Consider the following 19,721-nt stretch of genomic DNA (forward strand, 5'->3'; position numbering starts at 1 on the left):
GTACGGTCCGCGCAGGCCCGGGGCGGGCGGCGCTGCGCCCCCAGCGGCTGCGCTCGGCTCTGCACGCGGCCGGGCTCGACCCGATGGCGCCGAGAAGCGGCGCCGCAGGGACCCGACCCCGGCCGGGCCGAGGCCTTTCTCACTATTTATCCACTTATTTATTTACTTATACTTTTTAAATTACTGTAACCAGTCCTGGCCTACTCAGTACGAGAGAGACACGGAACTTCTGCAGCGGGCCCAGCGGAGGGCAACAAAGATGTTTAAGGGACTGGAGCATCTCTTTCAGGAGGAAAGGTTGAGAGAGCTGGGCCTGTTCAGCCTCGAGAAGAGACGACTGAGAGGGGGCCTTATCAATGTATATAAGTATCTAAAGTGGGAGGCGTCAAGAGGATGGAGCCAGGCTCTGCTCGGAGGAGCCAAGCAATAGGACAAGAGGCAAGAAAACTGATGCACAGGAATTTCCCCCTGAAATTGAGGAAGAACTTCTTTACTGTGCAGGTGACCGACCACTGGAATAGATTGCCCACAAAGGTTGCGGAGTCTCAAGAGCCGTCTGGATGCGATCCTGTGCCATGTGCTCTAGGGTGACCCTGCTTGAGCAGGGAGGTTGGACCAGGTGACCGACTGTGGCCCTTTCCAACCTGCCCCATTCCGTGATGCTGGGAAGCCCGCCCGCCGCCGCCGCCTCCCCTCCCGCTCCCTTTCCCCGCCCGGGAGGAGGTGGCGGCCGGCTCGCACCGCCCTCCGGGGCAGGGGGGGGCGCTGCGCGGCGCCGCCCGCCGGGTTCCGGGGCGGCGGTAGCGCGCGGGGCGCGGACGGAGCCGCGGCCGCCGGTACCGGTGAGCGGGCGGCGGGGGCGGCGCGGCAGCCGGGGACCCTCCTCGCAGCCCCGCCGGGCGGTTCCATCGCCCGCATCGCTCACAGCCCGGAGCAGGCGGCGGCGGGAGAGGGGGGGTTCGCTGGGCAGCGGGACGGGCTCCAGAGCGGGACGGGGCGGGGGCGCACCCGGGGCGTACCGCTGGGTCTGGGGGTTGCCGCGGGGGCGGCGGGGCTCGGCTCGGCTCGGCTCGGCTCGGCTCGGCTCGGCTCGGCTCGGCTCGGCTCGGCTCGGCTGGCCCCGGCCCTCCGGCGGGGCCGCTTGTTGTGCGGCCGTTGCCAGACAACGGCGCCGCGATCCGGAAAGGGGCCGAGCCCCGAGTGCCGCATCCCCGCCCCGCAGCTGCTCCCTGGGGGGTCGGGGCCTTGCGGGGTGCCCCAGAGGTGCTGCCATGGAGGGAAGGAGGGAGGCTGGGACGCGGGTGCTGCAGGCCGGGGGAGAGGCGCGTACCCGAGCTATCGCTCTTGGAGAAATAAACCTGATCTCCTGGGTCTGAAAGTTTTTCGAAATTAGTGTCTTTTTGGATCAAATCACGTGCTCTGCAAAGTAGATAGGCCCTGTATTGGAGGGAAGGTAACTCGCGAAACTTGTTGCTTGGTTGTTCAGAGGATGGATTGCCTTCTCAGTTGCGAAAAAGTCGCGTTGCTTTAGTCAAGAGTTTATTTGTGAGTGGCCAGACCCTAGAACCTGTGCTTTTTAGCAGTGAATTTGAAAGAAAAGTACAGGGAGCGCATCTCTGGCAGCAGTAGCTTTATCTAAGTGCCATTCACAAGGGTACAGAAGCAGGCAGTACTAATTCCTTAGGAAGTTTGGGTTAAACTTTGAACAGTGTTTCTTAATGACACAATTAGTGGCCGTGTAACCTGTAAGTACAATTACTAAACGTGGCATGTGGTTGCATTTCCCTCCTTGACACCCGTGCTGCAGTTCATGTGGATGGGAATTACCATTTTGCTGGTGCTCCTGATGATATTTTAATATTATGGTAGCAAAGAAGAGACAAAATCTTCCACATGCTGGTTTTAAATTTTGTCCATTTTTCTGAACAATTAGGAGGGGATGGGAAAGATTAAAATGTAATGCAGTAAACTTTAGGTGATAAAGTAGCTAACAATATGTAGGTAAATATAGTACATACAATACACATGCACATAGATGTTTTGAATAACTTGAATAGAGAGACATGCATTATTAACTGGGCATAGATCCAATAAAAATCTCATGTTCAGACTTGACTTATTGTTCTTGAATATCTATATGCTTTCTATTGCTTGTTGTATTTGCTTAAGTTGAAGTCTACCTGGGTGACTGTAATTATTCAGGGTTGCTTTTCTAAAAACTCTGAATAAGGAAAAGAGGCTATGAAAATCTAACATCTTCTTGAAAGAGAAAATGTGTAAAAATATTTTTATGGGACATTTTCAAACAGTACTTAAATATATAGCAGACGGATGTTTAATTGAATTTCACTTTGAATAATGCATTGTTTTGAGAATGCAAATTATCCAAGATTTAAAGTTGCAAGAGCTAAAGGAAAGCTGATAGATAAGTGCTATCAAACATTTTTTAGAAACAGCATTTGCAAAATACTCTGTTTTACAAAAAGCTTGAAAAATATGTTTATGCCTTGTGATTTTTAGTGCCTATGGATGGATTTTTAAGTGTTTACAGCATATTTTGACTTTCCCTTTGCGCTCTGCACGTGCCCATGGAGCGATGTATCCCAGTTTGGTTTTGAATCTGCTACTTTTAGTAGTAATTACAAGAATCTAGAAATGCTCAAAAAGAATTATGATGCGTTGCTAAACTGAAAATAAATTCTTTTGTTCTGAACTGGTGTTACAGTGTCAGGCTGTGCCTCAGTGTGTTTGTGCAGCCATGGGAAGCCAGTTTGAAGTTGACAGTTCCCTGTCAGTTTGATGCTGTCACCTCCGATATAGTTCACTGCATGCTTGTGGGCTGTAGTAGGCCTCATTTCAGATAGAAATGTGTTATTTCTTTATTTTTTTGTGATTAGTCATAATCTCTTCATGAGGTAGATGATGAAATTGATTAATATTCAGTAGGATATTTGCTTACATGCTGGTATATTTTTGGAACTTAACAGTGTGTCACATTGAAGTTGTCACTCTTTTGCTTAGAACAACTAAGGAATTTTTCTTTTTTGGTATAATATATTCTTTTTGCTTGTCTCATAAAGTTTGCATTCATGTATATTTTAAGAAGATCAACTCAAGTAGAAGGATGTTAAGATGTAAAATGTCTAGATATTTCTAAGAAGGATTTGGCTACTCTTCTGGCAATTGTGCTGTGTTAAAGGTATGCTGAATCAGTAGTGCTGTAGCTTAGTGTTCTCCAAGGCCTGGAGTTGGCAGCTTTCTTCACACCAATTGAATTGCCTGTGGAATTCAACTGTTCAACTGTAACTGTTTTGTCTTTGGTTTTCAATTTATTATATTGGCCTTTTGAGCAATATGATAGGAGTGCAGAATGCTGGAATATTCATTGTCTTCCTCGTGCTAGTTAGAAAATACACTGCAAAGACTCCTTTCCTTATGCCAGCTCTCAGAATAAGTTTGGTACCATTCCCATACAGTGATTTGGAAACAGTGCTAGAGTTTATAAATGCTGTTGTTAATAGAGGTAGGAAATATAGATGTTCCAGTCAGTGAGCTTTTAGAAAGGCTTCTCACAGTGCCTCCTACGTGTGGTAATTTTCCTCTTGATGACTGTGCAGCACGGGGTAGGTGATGAGACCAACTTCTAAATTCTTTAGTATGACAAGTTGTTTCACCCTTTCTGAACAGTTTTTTCATTATTGTTATGTAACCTAATAGGCTGAATAAAATTTACCATGCTTGGAAACTTATCCTCTTTCAGATTTCTTTTATCCTTTATCAGTGTGCAAAACTAATGAGATTAAAGATTTAGGACAAATCAGATGGGGGTATTTATTTTTGGCATTGATTGTCCTGTGTTACTACTAGGAATTGTAAATGGGTTGGCCTAGTTCTGCCTCCTTTATAACAATATTACACTTTTATATTATGAATCAAAAAAGAGAAAAAGTTTAAAGGACTACGTTCTAAGGAATACATCAAGCAAATGTATTCTTTAAATTAAGTTATTATGCAATTACTTCACCTTAGAATTTGTGCATTTATTTCCATTTTGCTTCTACTGAGAATTTATCTCAGTCTCTCTGGACACATTATTTTTATGTTTACCTGTGTGCTCCCTTATTTTGAGATGATGGTTTGGGTTTTTTTGTTGCTGTTGTTTTTGAGTTCTTTGATCCTCTTCCTGAAACTGTTTTCTAAAATAGCTTTATCATTGGCCAATTGTTTACTTCATACAATCTTATAAAGATACTGAATTAGCCTCAAAAAACTGCTGTCTTAGTTTAGATACTGGATCTTATGGCATTTTTCAGGAACCTGCATAAGCAATCCTTTTGCTTATGCTGCATGGAGTGATTTGAGGGTCATAATTTTCTTCTCAGTTTCATGCTTCTTTTAAGCATGGAATATAACTTAAGGATTTTTTTTTTTATCGGTAGGCTTGGTTTTGTAAAACTCCTCCTCCAGTGGAGTTGGTGAAAATGCTGAGTGGAGATAAGAATGTGTAGGCTTGTATGCAGTCATTCTTTTTGGTTTTGTCTTTCTTTTTCCAAAAGTAGTTAATATGCAGCTTTGCAGTATTTTTAGTTCTGATAGGACTATTCTAACTCAACTTCAGTATAGTTCCATTGACAGGAATTTGATTGGTTTTAGTTTTCATTATGAGGTTGTTGAAAGCAGCAATATATGCTAAATTTTACAAATAAGATGCTAAAATTTCTGCTCTGAAGGTCTTTCAGTTAAATATGCAAGGCACACAACTAATGGAAGAGAGGTAATTAGCTCTTCCTCAGAACATGTTTTCTTACAGATCAGTGTCTGATTCTCAGTCAATGCTTTCTCATATCCCTGATTTTAGGATTATTGCAGACTTGTAGCTGTTCTTATTGCCTCTACTATTTTATGGGTCCAGGAGGTAGGTACTGTTGTCTCCGACTCCAGAAACACTATGCATGTATTTTGTGAGGGTTTTTAAAAAAAAATAATGTTTTATAAGCTCAATTATTTTCAAGACTTCTCATGGTAGTAAGTTAAGCACAGAATTAATCGTATGATTTGGTCTTTATTTTAGATTGTGCATATATTTTGCATCTTTTGTACTTTTTTCCTAATGATTCATTCATCCTGTTTACTTTTCTATGTTTTCTAATTTTGATTTTATAATTCACTAAGAGTAAGGTTGTGCTAGTGTGTAGTGAAGGGTCACTGGTAGACTTGCAGTTTAAAAAAACAACCCCAAAACACTTCAGCCATGTTAGGAAAAAAAATTAGGGAAGTATCTTCAGTCTTGTAATCTGAAATCTTTGAATTTTCTTTCTGGTGAAACATCGAGTAGTCTCCCCCGTGGATGGGTTTCCCAAGTCAGTTGTTTTGTTGACCCAGCAAACATCTTAAGACTTGTAGTTTTGAGGGAGAAATTTGATTATTTTTAACTGCTGTCTTAAGCAACAGTAATTGAGCTTTACATTTTTGAGGCTCTAATGTAAATGCCATGTTCTACATCTTTTCTGTAACTTTAGAAATGATGGCGGATGATCTAGAAAAATTTATTGAAGACCAGAAGGCCAAGTTGGCACAAGATAAGGCAGAACTTGAAAATGATCCACCTTACATGGAAATGAGGGTAAGAGTATTAAAAAGCTTTCCTGAATTTAAATACTTCTGTTGCCAAAGTCTTGATTGAAACTTGCTTTTACTACACTCTTAAAACTGTATTTGTTGTTAAAGAGTATGTTAAAGATTTATCTATTCCAAGTAATTTCCAACTTCAGTGCTTCATGTAGATTTTTAAAAACTTGTTTGCCACCAGGCATACACAGTAAGATTTATGTTTTACAAGTGAGAAAAGTCTTGTACCTGGCTTTTCTTACTCCTTTGGCCCTCCCTAGGGAAGCTGATTAGCAGGGATCTGTCCTCTGTCCACTCCAGAGCTTGGGTGTTGGTGTGGGGACGGAAGGTATAAATATCCTCAAAATTTCTGTTCCAGAAACTTATGAAATATAAAAGGCAAATAACAATTAAAAAAAAAATCTGTTCTTATCACAGTTTTCCTATTAGTAATTTTAATGTGTTAGTCCAGCATTACTTTCAATCCCTCTGTTCTCCAGTGCTAATAATTACATTACTAACGTTGTTCTTTCATGTGATATTTCCTTTACTTTGTGATGCAGTAAGGCATTTTGTTTTGTTTTCAGAATAAGGAATCAGAGAAGCTTTATGAAACTAGCAAGATGTTAATCTCCATGGCTAAAGAAAATATACCTCCAAATAGTCAACAGAACTATCCTTTAGGTACAGTATATATTTTTTAATATGTCTTCTAGATTTAAGTAGCATTTCATTATCTTTGACAATTTTTGGAAGGGAATTACTGCTTTGTATCTTTAATCATTAGGATGATCATTTTAATTCAAGTGCATAATAATTCCCCAGTCTTCCAAAAGTCTTGGGATTGTATGCAATTTTTTTTTTAGTTAGGTTTTCTTTTTTTTTTAATCAGGAAAATATGCCAAAAGCTTTCTCTTTCTTCTTGCAAGGTAGTGCCATTAAAAATACCCCAAATGAACCAAACAAAAAAAGAACAACCCAAAAAACCTGCTTGCCAGTCCTTGATAGGTGATGTGTCCTTTCCTATTGTATTGGGGTGCAGCAAAATCTTCGAAAGTTCATCTTTCATCTGAACTTTACTGCAAAAGAGTACATTCCCTGTATATGGGAAGTAGGGCTGCTTTCCTTCAACCTCTTAGCTTAGGAGTCCTGGTCCAGCTTGGCTAAGATGCACACAGTTAAACTAATTTTTCTTTATTAAATTGTGTCTTTCAAACGTTTAGGCAGTTTAAACTGTTTTTATTCCTTTTGTAATTTTGTTACAATGTAGTCATTTGTTGTACAAGGAAAGAACAAGAACTTCATTTTAGTTGAAATCTTAACCAAGTGAAATGGTTAAATTTATTTTGGTGTGGCTACCAAAAGCTTAATATCTGTTTTCTTTATATATTGTCCTTTTTCTTCTTTTCTCTGTGTTCTATGTGATGTTTGATTGAAAATGTGTGATAGTGTTCTTTTCTCCATTTTCCTGTTCCTGCAATGTGCCACCTTTCCTTAGTTGTTGTATCATTTCCCTTCTGTAAGCACTACTGTTTTTTCTCAGCTACATTTGTGCAGCTCAGGTTTGTCCTGAGAGCTTTAGAGCTTTTCTGTGTCCTGTTTCTTTTTGATAGGTAACTCTTTTCGTTGATGTGTAGACACTGGGTTTGTACATCATTAATTTTTGTACTATGCCTACTCTAATTCTGGTGTCATTCTGCAGCTTCCAGTGGGATGGAGCCCGAGCTTGTGAATCTGTATGTCTGAACTGATCTTAGCTGCAGAAGTAAAAACATGGTTTTTATAGGGATGTTGTATAAATAGAACTTCCAGCCATCAGCAAGGCAAGCTCCTCAAAGACCTTTAGAGGAAAATTTCACAGAAAAATACTCGAAATGATAGTTGAATATTCCTTGCTTCCAGAAGTCATAATGGATAAGCTTGGTTAGAGGGCCGCACTTGAATCAATATTTGTCACACATTTTTGGCAGTTTTATTTGGTGCCGCAGGTTACTCCTGGTGCTGGTAATTCTTTGCTTAACTGAGGAAACATATGATACAAAAACCAGAACACAATAGGTAGTACCTCACTGGCTGTGACAGACCATTACCAAACAGTTAAACTTTATTAATATTAAAATAGTTTTATCTCTTGTTGGAGAGCTATAAAGGCATGTAATATTGTGTTTGTTACTGTAAATTTGGCTTAACTGTTAACACCTGAATATAGTAACACAACGAAGTATTACAGATGAGGGGCATTCAGCTGAACTTAAATGAAAAGAAAAAGGAGCAATTTCCATGTTGTGGTTTAACCCCATCTGGCGACTCAGCACAGCCACTCACTCCCTCCACACTAGGGGGGTGGGGGCAGAGAACTGGAAGACTGAAAGTGAAAAAATTCATGGGCTGAAATAAAAACTCAATAATAATTGAAAAAAAAAAAGTAATGAAAAGGAAAATAACAAAGAGAAAGAAGTAAAACTCAAGAAGAACCAAGTGATGCAAATGTAAAACAATTGTTCACCAGCAACTGACTGATGCCCAGCTGGTTGCTGAGCAGCAGATCCCACCAACCTCCCTCCTAGTCTTACTGCTGAGCATGATGCCATATGGAATGGAATATCCCTATGGTCTGGGGTCAGCTGTCCCAGCCATGTCCCCTCCCAACTCCTTGTGCACCCCCAGCCCCCTCGTTGGTGGGTGGGGTGAGAAGCAGGAAGTGTGAGCCCTGTTCAGCAATAACTAAAACATCCCTGTGTTTTCAACACTGCTTCCAGCACAAATCCAAAACACAGCCCCACACCAGCTACTATGAAGAAAATTAACTCTATCCCAGCCAAACCCAGCACTTTCTATAATAATCTTATGGGTGCTGAAATGGGTGGTTGCTGATATTAATGGCTTGCTCTGCTTTAAAGCACTGTAATTTCCTGTGGATTAAGCCAGATGGGGACTTGTTCCTTGGTAGCTTCTAAGTATATTCTATAGTTCTAGCAGTAATGTTGAGATTCAGACTGAATAAAGTTATTTCTCAACATTGCATACATGGAAATATTTATGTAAAAATGCCTTTAAAATCTTAACATTTTTTAAAGAATCATTGTCAGTGTGATTCTATGTGGTTAATAGAATGTGAAATGGCAAATAAATACAGAAAATACAGAATAAACATAAGTTACAAAACAAAAAGAAAGTTTATCTCTTATTCTGTCAGAAGAATTTGGACAAATTTTGCATGACATTAAGTTGAACATATGTTGACTGGAGTAATTTTACTCTGCTAGGCTCTCCTAGAGTAGGTTTTTGAAATGGGTAGTTTTCAAATATCCCCCAGATCACTACCCATAATTATTATCTCAGTGCTTTTTTGGTGGCCAAAAAAAGTCCTCTGTAACAAAATTAATTTTAAACCTTCTTTTGTTTGAATACTTCACGTATTTGAATCAAAGCACTAGATTCTCACTCCTTTTCTCTCTCTTTTTTTTTATACTGAATTTCAGTAGCATCCATGAAGTTACTAAATGAATCTTTCCTCCAAATTTTTAGTTGCTTTTGATCTTTTTCTTGGTTTCCTAGATTTAATTCAACAGTATTTAGGCATAAAATAAAAGGCAAGAGCAAGCAACTGAAACAAACCATTTCTTCTTCTGTATTCTATTCCATTTTATAACCCCTTTTCTGAAGTTTGAAATGGTACATTATTTTTTTAAATGAAACTCACACTTACCTTATGTGCAAAATTAGGAGAAAAGTGGGCTGGAGAAGAAGTCCCCGTGCAGATTTTGGCTAGTAGTTGAACTCTGCAGGCTGTTTCAGAATATCATAGGAGATACTTAATCAGGTATTGGGTCCTTTAGTTCTGCAGAGCAGCAGGCTGACTCTTGTTTGCTACTTCTTCTGTGTTACACTGTTTCCCTGGCTCATGGATAGGATCAGTCAGAATGTATCTCGAGCCAGGCCAAACAAACTACCCTAAAATAAATTTGGACTGATCTAAGAGTAAGTCTTGAATATCCCTCTCTTCCCTCTTGCTCCTTGCTGCTAGTTTTACATAAATCACAAGATGTAGAAATGCTTTTAGAGAAACAATATGAAATAATATTAATACACACACACAGTTGTAATCTTTATCGCTAGTTGTGTGATTTTGTGGAATTCGCTGGTGTGTGGAGAGTGGTGAAAGTGACTACAGAGATGGGCTTCTTGGGTAGAGGATGTTTCTTATAAAGTACTTTGAAATGTATTTTGGGAACAGCAAACAGCTTGCATAGCATAATATTTTATTATAGTTTAAGAGTGCGGCTGTTATGAGACCTGATAGTAATCTCAGAAAGGTACTAATGTGTTTTGGGTCTACTACGATTAAAAACGCTGAGGTGGAAAGAAAAATGATTATTATTTTTATCATATAGTCAGATTCCCTCTAGTTGTGTAGGAACAAACAAATGTTTCACATGCTAAACAAATAGCTTGCTGCTTTCATTTGGAAAGTATGTTTTCTACTGTGTGGTAAACACAGCTTAAAATATCAGAATAATTTAGAAGCTCACATGTCAAAGGAGATTTCTTTGGAAACATATATTGACAAAAGAAATATGTAAAATATTCAATTAAATTCAGCTTATGTTGCCTTTTTTTTTTTTTTTTGATATGGGAAGAAAAAGTCAAAGGATGAGAGGAAAACTAATATCCAAATACCAGTCTATTTTTCTATGCTTTTCACCCGACTACTGATACAGAGAACGTGTTTTTTTTGTTACTGGTTGCATAGTTTTTTTTGGTTTTTTTTTATTACTTGTGTCTAATAAAAATCCAGATGTAGCTTTTGCTTTGTATTGATGCAAAGTAGTAAATAATGTTATTTAGTGGCATTAAACTTTCAGGTGACTATGGCCTGAGTTTACCTCTTGGAGAAGAATATGAACGAAAAAAACATAAACTCAGAGAGGAGCTTCGACAAGATTACAGGCGCTATCTTTCTCAGGTAAAGCTGCTTCTCTGGTTGCTTGACTTTAGTGAGTCTCTTAAAATTATTCTCTCATTTAACTGAATGAAAATTAATATCTGTAGAGAATTTTTAAGGAGGCATTCATTATGAGCAATGGCTGTTTTTGAAGACTTGAGTGAAAGTAATTTCAAAATATTTCCTAGGAAGGGTTATATATTTTAGGCTTCTGCAGATCTTGTTGCCATGTGACTTAGTACACTTCATTCTGAATATTTTAATTATTTGGTTTTGCTTCTTCCTTAGTTTTTTTCTTAAGAATTTAAAAGCTGTTACTTCCTGAAGTACTTATGTGTTCTATGGTCTGTAATTGGGGTAATAATATCCCTATACTTACTGTGACTCCATTTGACAGCTTCTTTTCAATTTTAGAAAGAAAAAACCTTTGATGTTCTGCTTAACATGATTTACTAAATGTCACAGTAAATTTAAAATTGAAATGATATGTATGAAATGTCATCATCTTGGGGATATTCTATAGCTGCTCTTTATGAGTCAGAAAAAATTAGAAATCAAATAATTTCTGTTTTATGAAAATACTATTTAACAGTGTCTTTAATTCTTAAAATGAATTAATGGATTTGCTTTAAGAAAGGAAGTATTTTTGTTAAGTCAAATATTTTTGACTCAAAGAATCCTTTTGAATAGTATCTTTTCCCTGATTTTTAGGGTATTTCACAGGCAAAAAGAAAGGTAGGGTGCCTTCAATATTTTTTTTTCTTTCAAATTAGTTGCTTTTTGCTTTGTTTGAAAACTTCATGCTCTTGGAATTTAAAAAATCATTACTTTTTTTTTGTGCTTTGTGCATTTATGCATGCTGTAGTGATTAGTTGTGACTAACAGCATTGCTTGCTTTGTGCAAAATGATTACTTATATATATTATTTTCCATTTGTAAGTTTTTAAAACACTTGCTGATTTCCTTTTCCCTTTGCAGTTGCCATTGTTGCTGTTCAATGCTGGCTCTACAGTAGTTTTTATTTTAGTAGACATTTGCTTCAGGGATTATCAGTTATGGAGATATGAAGAGTTCACATACCTTTTTTTCTTGCTATACATTCTTTATAAAGCTGGAATAAAATACTAACCTATATAAATATTATATCATCACAACCAGAGTCAGGGCTTTTTTCTTCCCTGTCTCTATGAAGTCTCATCAGTGGTGCTTAGGGAAGCAGTAGAGCCAGTTATTTAGCACCTACTGGCCAGAATGCAAGAATACAAAGAACTATTGTGAGGACAAAATAACACCTCCGGTGTTATTTTTGCAAGCTTTTTAAAATTAATTTTAATTTAAAGAATATTTTTATAGTTTTGTGAATCTGTAGTTTTGAAATTTAGCTCTCCATCCAAATTGTTCAGATTGAGCAACTTCAGTGAAGGACCAGGAGGTAATGTGGTAGAAACACAGTCTGCTGTTTTTTTTCTGGGGCTTTGAATAACATGCATATGATACAAATTGTCTATATTAGCATGCACTAGAATTCTTGAATAGTAATAGCAACAGCAGAATAAACTGCCTTCTTAACCTCTAACCAAAATTATCCTTATATAATTTTTGTTTCTTGTTTAATTTTAAACTCCAGATTATTTTCAATTAGATTATTGTGTTAAAATTTACTGTTTCATAATTATCACCGAAGCATCCAAATAATATAATCTTTACATTATCTTCTAGTGTTTTATTCTCAACTGGACTTCAGTTTTACAAATTTAGGTTTACAAGGCTTTTTGTTTGTTTGTGTGTTTGGTCTAGTACATGTTAGCTGTATTAAGCTGGTAAGGACTGAGGAAGAACTAAGATAACAATCTCTAATTTCTTTTTCCCACCTAAAGAGATGGTGTAATTTTAGCAGTTCTCACTGTCATAACTTTTAGTTAATAACTTGCTTAGTCTTGCTTATCTAGAAAGATGCAGCTTCCATATCAGATTCTGATTTTGGAAAATAAGTTTTTAAGATCAGAGGTAACCTCTAGAGATGTCTTCAAAATACATGTAAAGAATTACTTAATAATGAGGATTACAATTTATTTACTTTTTCTAGTAGAAATAACTTGGTTTTCCATATAAATCTAGTTGTTGTGGTGCTTGAATATTTGCATGATTATTAAATACATTAAATCTTTTAATGTCTGGTTTGAAATATCATTTATAATGATGGGGGTTTTTCTAATGATGTGGCTTTGTAATGGAACAGGTAGAGCTCTTACTTTTTGACTTTCCTCTAAGCTTTTAGGCTACATTGCAATATAGATAATGAAAGGAAACATTGCTAGTGAAATACTGTATTTGACCCATTCCCCTCTTCAGTCCATGCCACACAAATAGATGATCTTTTTATTAAAGATAACCAGGTTTATAAAACATATGATTGGCTGAGAATGGCCCAGGGATGCTTTTAATAAAGGAGTGATGTATGACACATCTAGACCTGGAATCTAAGGACCTGCTCCAGCACTGGTGTTTGGTTTGAAGGGCAGGTACTTTGATTTGCTGCACAGCCCAGTTCCCAAGCTGTGGCCCAGGGAGCTATATGGAACAAAAAGATACTGGTTTTGATGGGAAGTTCTATTCTGAAAGTGACTGACGTTCACAAGGAATTACAAGATTTGGTGATGGGACATTATCCTGAAAAATTTGGGTACTGCTGGTATGGAAAACACTGTTGAGATAAAGAGGTGTGCTACTGTTAGCATGAATTCCATCTGTTAAAATAAGAGGTAAACATATGTTTTCTGCTGTTAGAAAAACCGTTTTTTCATCTTAAGTAAGGAAGTGTCTTGGAAAACTCCTTGTATGCTTGTACAGATGCTTATGCTTTTGCTACAGAAGAACTGAGTGGGGTTTCTTTGAGTAAAAATAGGTTTTTTTTAATATAGAGACTAACATATGTAATACTGGAAACAGTGTAACATGGAAGAAGTGACAAACACTTTCAAACTCAAGCTTAAAACTTAACAAAGACATTTACTTCCTGCATTCCTTCACTTCATTCATGTGTTTCAAGAACATCTGGCGTTTTCAAAATGTGAAGGCTGTCTTCAGTCTTTAGTTCATTAAATTGCTCAAATTAATTTCAGAAAATATAATTCCTAACGGCTCTTTAATGAGTAAGGTTTGGTATTTTAAAATGTATTGAATGGTTTTAAATTTTTTTTTGATGTAGAAAAATTATCTGACTACTGGTGAAGTAGATCCATATACTCAGGGATTATCTCTTCCTATTGATGAGCGAAGATCTGCCAAGGTAAATATATGAAGTAAATTAAGTAAATGGAGTATAACTTGAAAATGTACCTGGGTGTTGAAAGTGTTATGGAAAAAATATTACCACTTAAGTTTTTTTGTTTGGTTGTGTTTTTTTCTTACACAAATGAATGTTTTTTGAGGTGGTAATTAGTAATCATTTTCAGAAAAGTCTGGTCCTTCAATTTTTTTTTAAAATTTTTAATCCTAGGTTGCCTGTACTCATAGGTATTTGGTTTTTATTATATAGATATAATTCTGTACTGATATTAGTTTGTGGTTTGCTACCTCTGATCCACACATTTAGAGCACTTGGTCTGTTCAAGACCTCTAGTGGTTGTGCTTGGGTTTTGTTTGGCAATTAATATTGATCTGATCTCCTGCCCTCATGCTGTTGGCCTTATCGTCCCAGTTTCTTTCTTGTGTTTGCTTGTAAATTGATCCATGAAGTCGAATCAGCAGAAACATTGTAATTTATCAATAATTTATCAATATTTTTTCTGACCAACACCACTGGTTGGTTGTTAAGATTGGTCAAAGCACAGCAGAGATTCAAGGCAAAAAGATAACGTGTGTTGCTGGAGGAGGAGCAGACATTTGCAATCCTGGGAGTTTTGTTTTGTTTTGATTTTATTTTTAACCTTTGTTGCCTTCAAGTTGCACTGTTGATCTGTGTTTGTGGCTATGCTATCACTGCAATCTAATGCGAGACTTCTGCTGTGGCATGGGTTGGCTTTGCCTTTGTGCTTACCTAAACTTTCTGCCCCTCCTGTGCTCTTGGTTTGGCTGTAGGAGGAGCCAGGTAAGAACTCAAAGTGAAAATTGCTTTTATGAAAAAGCCCTGTACTCCAAGTTATACAAGTGTAAAAAGGAGGTAGCAAGAATGAAACACCCAGAAAGGGGGAGAGGACTCCTCAGGAGCAGCATGCACTTGTATTGAGTTTATGTTTGCTTCAGGTTCTCGTGAACTTTGTATTAACCCTTGCAAGTATGTGTGCTGAAACAGTGAAAAATAAAGTATGTGTGCTGAAACAGTGAAAAATAAAAAAAATTCTGTGGAAATTAAAGATGTATTTGTACTGGAAACATGTCTTATCATTGATGGATTTATATCGTATCAGCTCTGTACAGGTGTGTTGTATCCTTTTTACCCATCTATTTGTTGCTCTTGCAGAACCTAAAAGCTGCCAGGAGATGTCACACTGTGTCCTGGTAATCAGTTGGCCTCTGGGCAGAATAATGAGAGGTTAACATTTGCATTTTGGTTTCCTTTATTAGGTCAAATGTGCAGTCACATAGCATATTGAATTTTCTGCTGAGTGTTTTGCCACCTGTTAAAGACAATGCTGGTTTCTCAGCTTTGCAAAATGCATCTCAGGCAGCTTTCATGGCTGTCTGCATGTTTTGTATTGTCACTGTTAGAAAACCTATAGGAAACTTTTTTTTGGGAAAAAAACCAAAAAATGAAACCGTTTTGGAGAGCATTAGTCTAATCTGCAAAACTTTTAATAATCTGGTATTTACGTCGTGGTTGATGTATAAATTATTTTTGTTTGAAATTTGCTCATGAGAAAGTAAATTTATATGTAATGTTCAGAATTTTTTAATACTTTTACTTTTTAATTGGAAAATGCTGCAGTGGAAAAGAGCCTGATTCATAACACTGTAGTATAATTCTGTTTTTTTCCTGTTTATGATTGTTGGAATTGGGTATTATAAGAGATATCCCATTACTCTAAACGTAAGGGACTGATATCAAGAAATAATGCAAATTAGAGTTTGCTTTATTTCATATTATGTTATTAAACTATTGAAGTACAATTCATGTATATTTTTAGACCTGAGAAAGCTGGTTATAAATGTTATCACCTTGTAAAAGCAGCTAGGACAACAAGCATAGATCCTGTTTTTCTTGGTTTTCCTTGCATTCATTGCACTTCGGACTTTTTGCGGTCAGTTTAACTGTTTGTTTGAATTTAAAAGTTCAAGTTATACCCTAAGCTGTAATTGATACATCTTGTCTACAATTGTATTTGTTCTCCTGTTTTAATTGTGAGGGGGGCAAGTCACAACTAGCCTTAACACAAAGAAAGAAATTGTATGTTTGAAAATCAACTGTAAATACATTCAGATTGGAAATGAGAAGGCAATTCCTAATTGTTGGAGCACAGCTTTGGTAAATTTTGGAAAAAGCTTAGCAGAAGGAAACCTACCTGGTTTTAAAGATGGACCTTGATATACTGTAGTGTCTCTGGGGACTAGACTTCATGCCCAAGAAGCTGACTTCTGCTTACAGATTTCAGATTAAGAGAAAGTGCTATCCTAAGAGAAAATGAACTAAAACCTCAAAGTAATTCAAGCCTTATTTGTACATCACAAAAAATGAGAAGGGGGAGGGGGGAAAACACACAGTTTGCATTTATTCATTTAGTACTGCTGTTCTATGAAGTTAAAAGCTACAAAAAATGCAAAATTATGATGCCTTTTTCAATGCCTATTTTAGGAGAGATTACGGCTTGAAAGAAACAAGGAGTATAATCAATATCTCAGGGATAAAGAAGAATGGAATGAAAGGCTAAGGAAATTAGGGAAGAAAAACAGAGAGGTAATACAGTTTTACACTCTTATTATTGACTCAGACATACAAAGTAAGACAAAATATACAAATAATGTTGTTCAGTTAGGCCACAGTTTTATTAATGCATCTAAGCAAATCCTGGTTACGACTCTCACACAGTGCAGTTCTTGATTCCTGCTTCTGTCATGTCTGTCTGGTAGAAGGATGCTTTAATTCATCTATGTGCCTGAAGCAAATCTGTGGATTGTTCTTGGTGATAAAAGTGGTATCCAAAAAAGCTGTCTATTTGAACAAAATGTTGAACTCCACATAGGGTTCCTTAGCTTTTATTTGTAGATGCTTTTTTCATCTCTCGTGTAGAAAGCCAGGCAAGTGTAGCAGCCATCCAGAATATGGTGCTGTGCATTTGTGAATAAAGATCAAAAAGTCTTTACTGCTGAATGTGAACTAGACATATGCATAATTGACTTCCAGTTCTGAGCTGAGGTCTTTGATTTGTATGGCAGTAAGCAGCTGGGACCACATACACACTCACCTCTGTTGGATGGGGGAGAGAATCAGAAGGGTGAAAGTAAGAAAAAGTGTAGGTTGAGTTAAAGACTGTTTAATAGGTAAAGCACAAGCTGCTGACACTAGCAAAGCCAACCAAGGAATTAATTCACTTCTATGGGCAGGCTGGTGTTCAGCCATCCTCAGGAAAGCTGGGCTCTGTCACATGTAACTGTGACTTGGGAAGACAAATGCCATCACTCAGAATGTCCCTCATCCTTCATGTTGAGCATGACCCCCTGTAGTGTGGAATATCCCTTTGGTCAGTTGGGATCATCTATCCTGGCTGTGTCCCCTCCCAACTTCCCATGTACCCACAGACTCCTTGGTGATGGGGCAGTGTAAGAAGCAGGAAAGCCCTTGACACTGTGTTAGTGCTGTTCAGTAGGAATTAAATTATCCCGGTATTATCAACACTGTTTTCATCACAAATCTAAAACATAGCCTCATACAAGCTACTATGAAGAAATTTGTCCCAACCAAAACTAGTGCAACAGCCAATAGGATTTTTAGGTTTGATTAGCATTGTTGGGAGACTCTTAGTTTTAGTAATCTGGAAGCAATATATTGATCCATAAACTCTTTTTAACTTTAAAATCTTGTCTAGAATAAGTAAATTTCCTTTAAAAAATATTTTTGCCTCAGTTTAGTGATGGACTGTAATAATTTGGAACTTTCATCTAATGAAAGTTTCATTTCAGAAGTCCTTCCACTTCTTTTTAATAGGGAAATTCTAAAGTGTACAGTAATGTGAGAGCTAGGTTTTTCTATGAAGGACCTTGTATTTGTACCTAAAACAGCTGAAAGTTTATTGTCTTCCTTATAGCAGCTGGCAAGTGCAAATCCCCCTGTATTTGTAATTTCTGTCTAGAAGAATGTTTCTTGTCTGTCTCTAGAAAGATTGTTTGCTTGTGAGAAACATCTTTTCCTTCAAGTGCTTTGGAGTGTCAAATAGTTGAAAACTATTTTAATCTGTGAAGGCATCTATAAAGCAGCATTCAGGCTTCCTGTAGATGTTGGAATTGAGTATCTCATTCTTACTGCCTTCTTCAAGGTTTGGAGTGCTACACAGCAGTGATCTCTAGGAAATACTGGCAAAAATGCAGCTTGTTTTTTGTGCAACTGAGTCTATAAATCTCTAAAATTTTTCTAAGTGTTTGGGCACTTAAGTTTCCTAAGCTGACTTACATAATGAAATCTATTTAGGGACTCAAGGGATTTTCTTTTTGCTTTTTCTGTCAGCCACTTGGACCTTTAAGTTGTATTTTTATTACTCTTGTGTAGAAACAATTTTGCTGTCAGAAAAGAACAAACAGGAAAAAAAAACCTGGTCAGGATTTGTTGAGGTTATGCCATCTCTGAGGGATATTTAACTTTGAGTGAAAGTCAAATTACATGTGACCTCCAAAGTTTGATCCAACAGTTTACAGTCACAGGATAAATCCTGCTCAGAGTAGTGTTAACTTCACAGTTTAGGTTAGGTTGGTCTGGCTTTATTTGGTTGAGGTTAGAAAGGGTGGAGAATCCACAGTTCCTCTGGGCAACCCATTCTACCACTTTAACTGCTTGATCTGAACTTCTGTCCCTCTGTATCCCATTGGAATTTTCCTTTGCTGCAATTCTTTGAAAACCATGAATACTGGTGTCTCTGTAACCACCTTCTACGTAGGGACTGCAATTATTAGTTCCTCCTGCCCCATACACACCCTCCTTAATTGTTTTTCAGGCTGAATAAACCCAGCTCTGTCAGCTTCTCCTTGAGGAGCTCAAATACCTTAGCCATCTCAGTAGCCACCCTCTGCACTTCCTTCAGTGCATCAGTATCTGTGGGGAGGGGAGGCAGAGACTGGGCACACTACACCAGAACCTAAATACTGAATAAATACGGAGCAGAGGAGAAGGATCACTTTCCTCGACCTACACAGATACTGCAGCCCAGGGTGTGGTTAGCATTCATCACTGCAAGAGTGCTCTGCTGCCTCATGTTCAGCTCCTCACCCACAACTAACCCAGGCCTTTTTCTGCAGAACTGCTCTCTAGGTGGTCAGTGCCCAGCCTGTCCTGGTGCATGACACTGTTCTGTCTGAGATACAGAGTTTTGCCTCTGCCTTTGTTGATCTTCATGAGCTTTTTGTCAGCATATTTCTCCAGTTTGTCAAGGTCCTTCTGAGTGGCAGTCATACCCTCTAGTGTATTGATCTTTCTTCCCAGTTTGGTGTCATTTACATCCTTAATTTATTTTTTCATTAAATTTTGTAAAGTATGTTACTGTTATCTTTATTCCATTGAGGACAGATTAGATCAAAGATTAGTACACAGAAATACTACAGGATTTATGCAAACCCATGGTTTTTATTAGGACTTCGTATTGAACACTAGTCCAGAGTGTCATAGGGTTTTTTATCTACTTAACTATCCTTTCTGATAATGACATTTCCTGAGGAGCAGAGACATTGAGTAAGAAATGCTCAGGTTAAAAGGTTGTGCTCATAGGTAAGAAGTATTGCAGACTTGCCTGAATCTGGATAGAATGAAGATGCCCAGTCTCTTGAGGAAGTAAAGTTTGAAGTGTTTTTTTGATTCTTTGCACCTAAAAAACTGGAGGTCATATTGGAGTTCATAAAAGACCTGTCCACTATTGATAGCCATTCTTCTGAAAGACATTAGATAAGAGGAACAGTACTCTCTTTTTCCTCAAGAAAAATGAATAAACCCCTAGTTTTTAATCACTTCTTGAGGTATTTTCCTTGCTCA

The 19,721-nt window shown here is 37.8% G+C and overlaps 1 protein-coding gene across 4 annotated transcripts in view; it reads left to right on the forward strand.

Moving 5' to 3' along the window:
* The first annotated feature begins 764 nt into the window (after nt 1-764).
* The window catches only part of CSPP1 (centrosome and spindle pole associated protein 1), a 61,754-nt gene continuing 42,797 nt past the window's right edge, over nt 765-19,721 (forward strand). For 3 of the 4 annotated variants that reach the window (XM_069004902.1, XM_069004904.1, XM_069004905.1), the window contains exons 1-7: nt 765-842; nt 5,520-5,623; nt 6,195-6,291; nt 10,473-10,573; nt 11,264-11,287; nt 13,761-13,841; nt 16,344-16,445. In XM_069004902.1, the coding sequence (XP_068861003.1) occupies nt 5,522-5,623; nt 6,195-6,291; nt 10,473-10,573; nt 11,264-11,287; nt 13,761-13,841; nt 16,344-16,445 (507 nt within the window). In that variant the 5' untranslated portion in view covers nt 765-842; nt 5,520-5,521. The remainder of the gene's footprint in view (nt 843-5,519; nt 5,624-6,194; nt 6,292-10,472; nt 10,574-11,263; nt 11,288-13,760; nt 13,842-16,343; nt 16,446-19,721) is intronic. The other variant, XM_069004903.1, reaches the window with a different exon arrangement.

Source organism: Aphelocoma coerulescens, chromosome 2, assembly GCF_041296385.1.
Source record: "Aphelocoma coerulescens isolate FSJ_1873_10779 chromosome 2, UR_Acoe_1.0, whole genome shotgun sequence".
Lineage (NCBI taxonomy): Eukaryota > Metazoa > Chordata > Aves > Passeriformes > Corvidae > Aphelocoma > Aphelocoma coerulescens.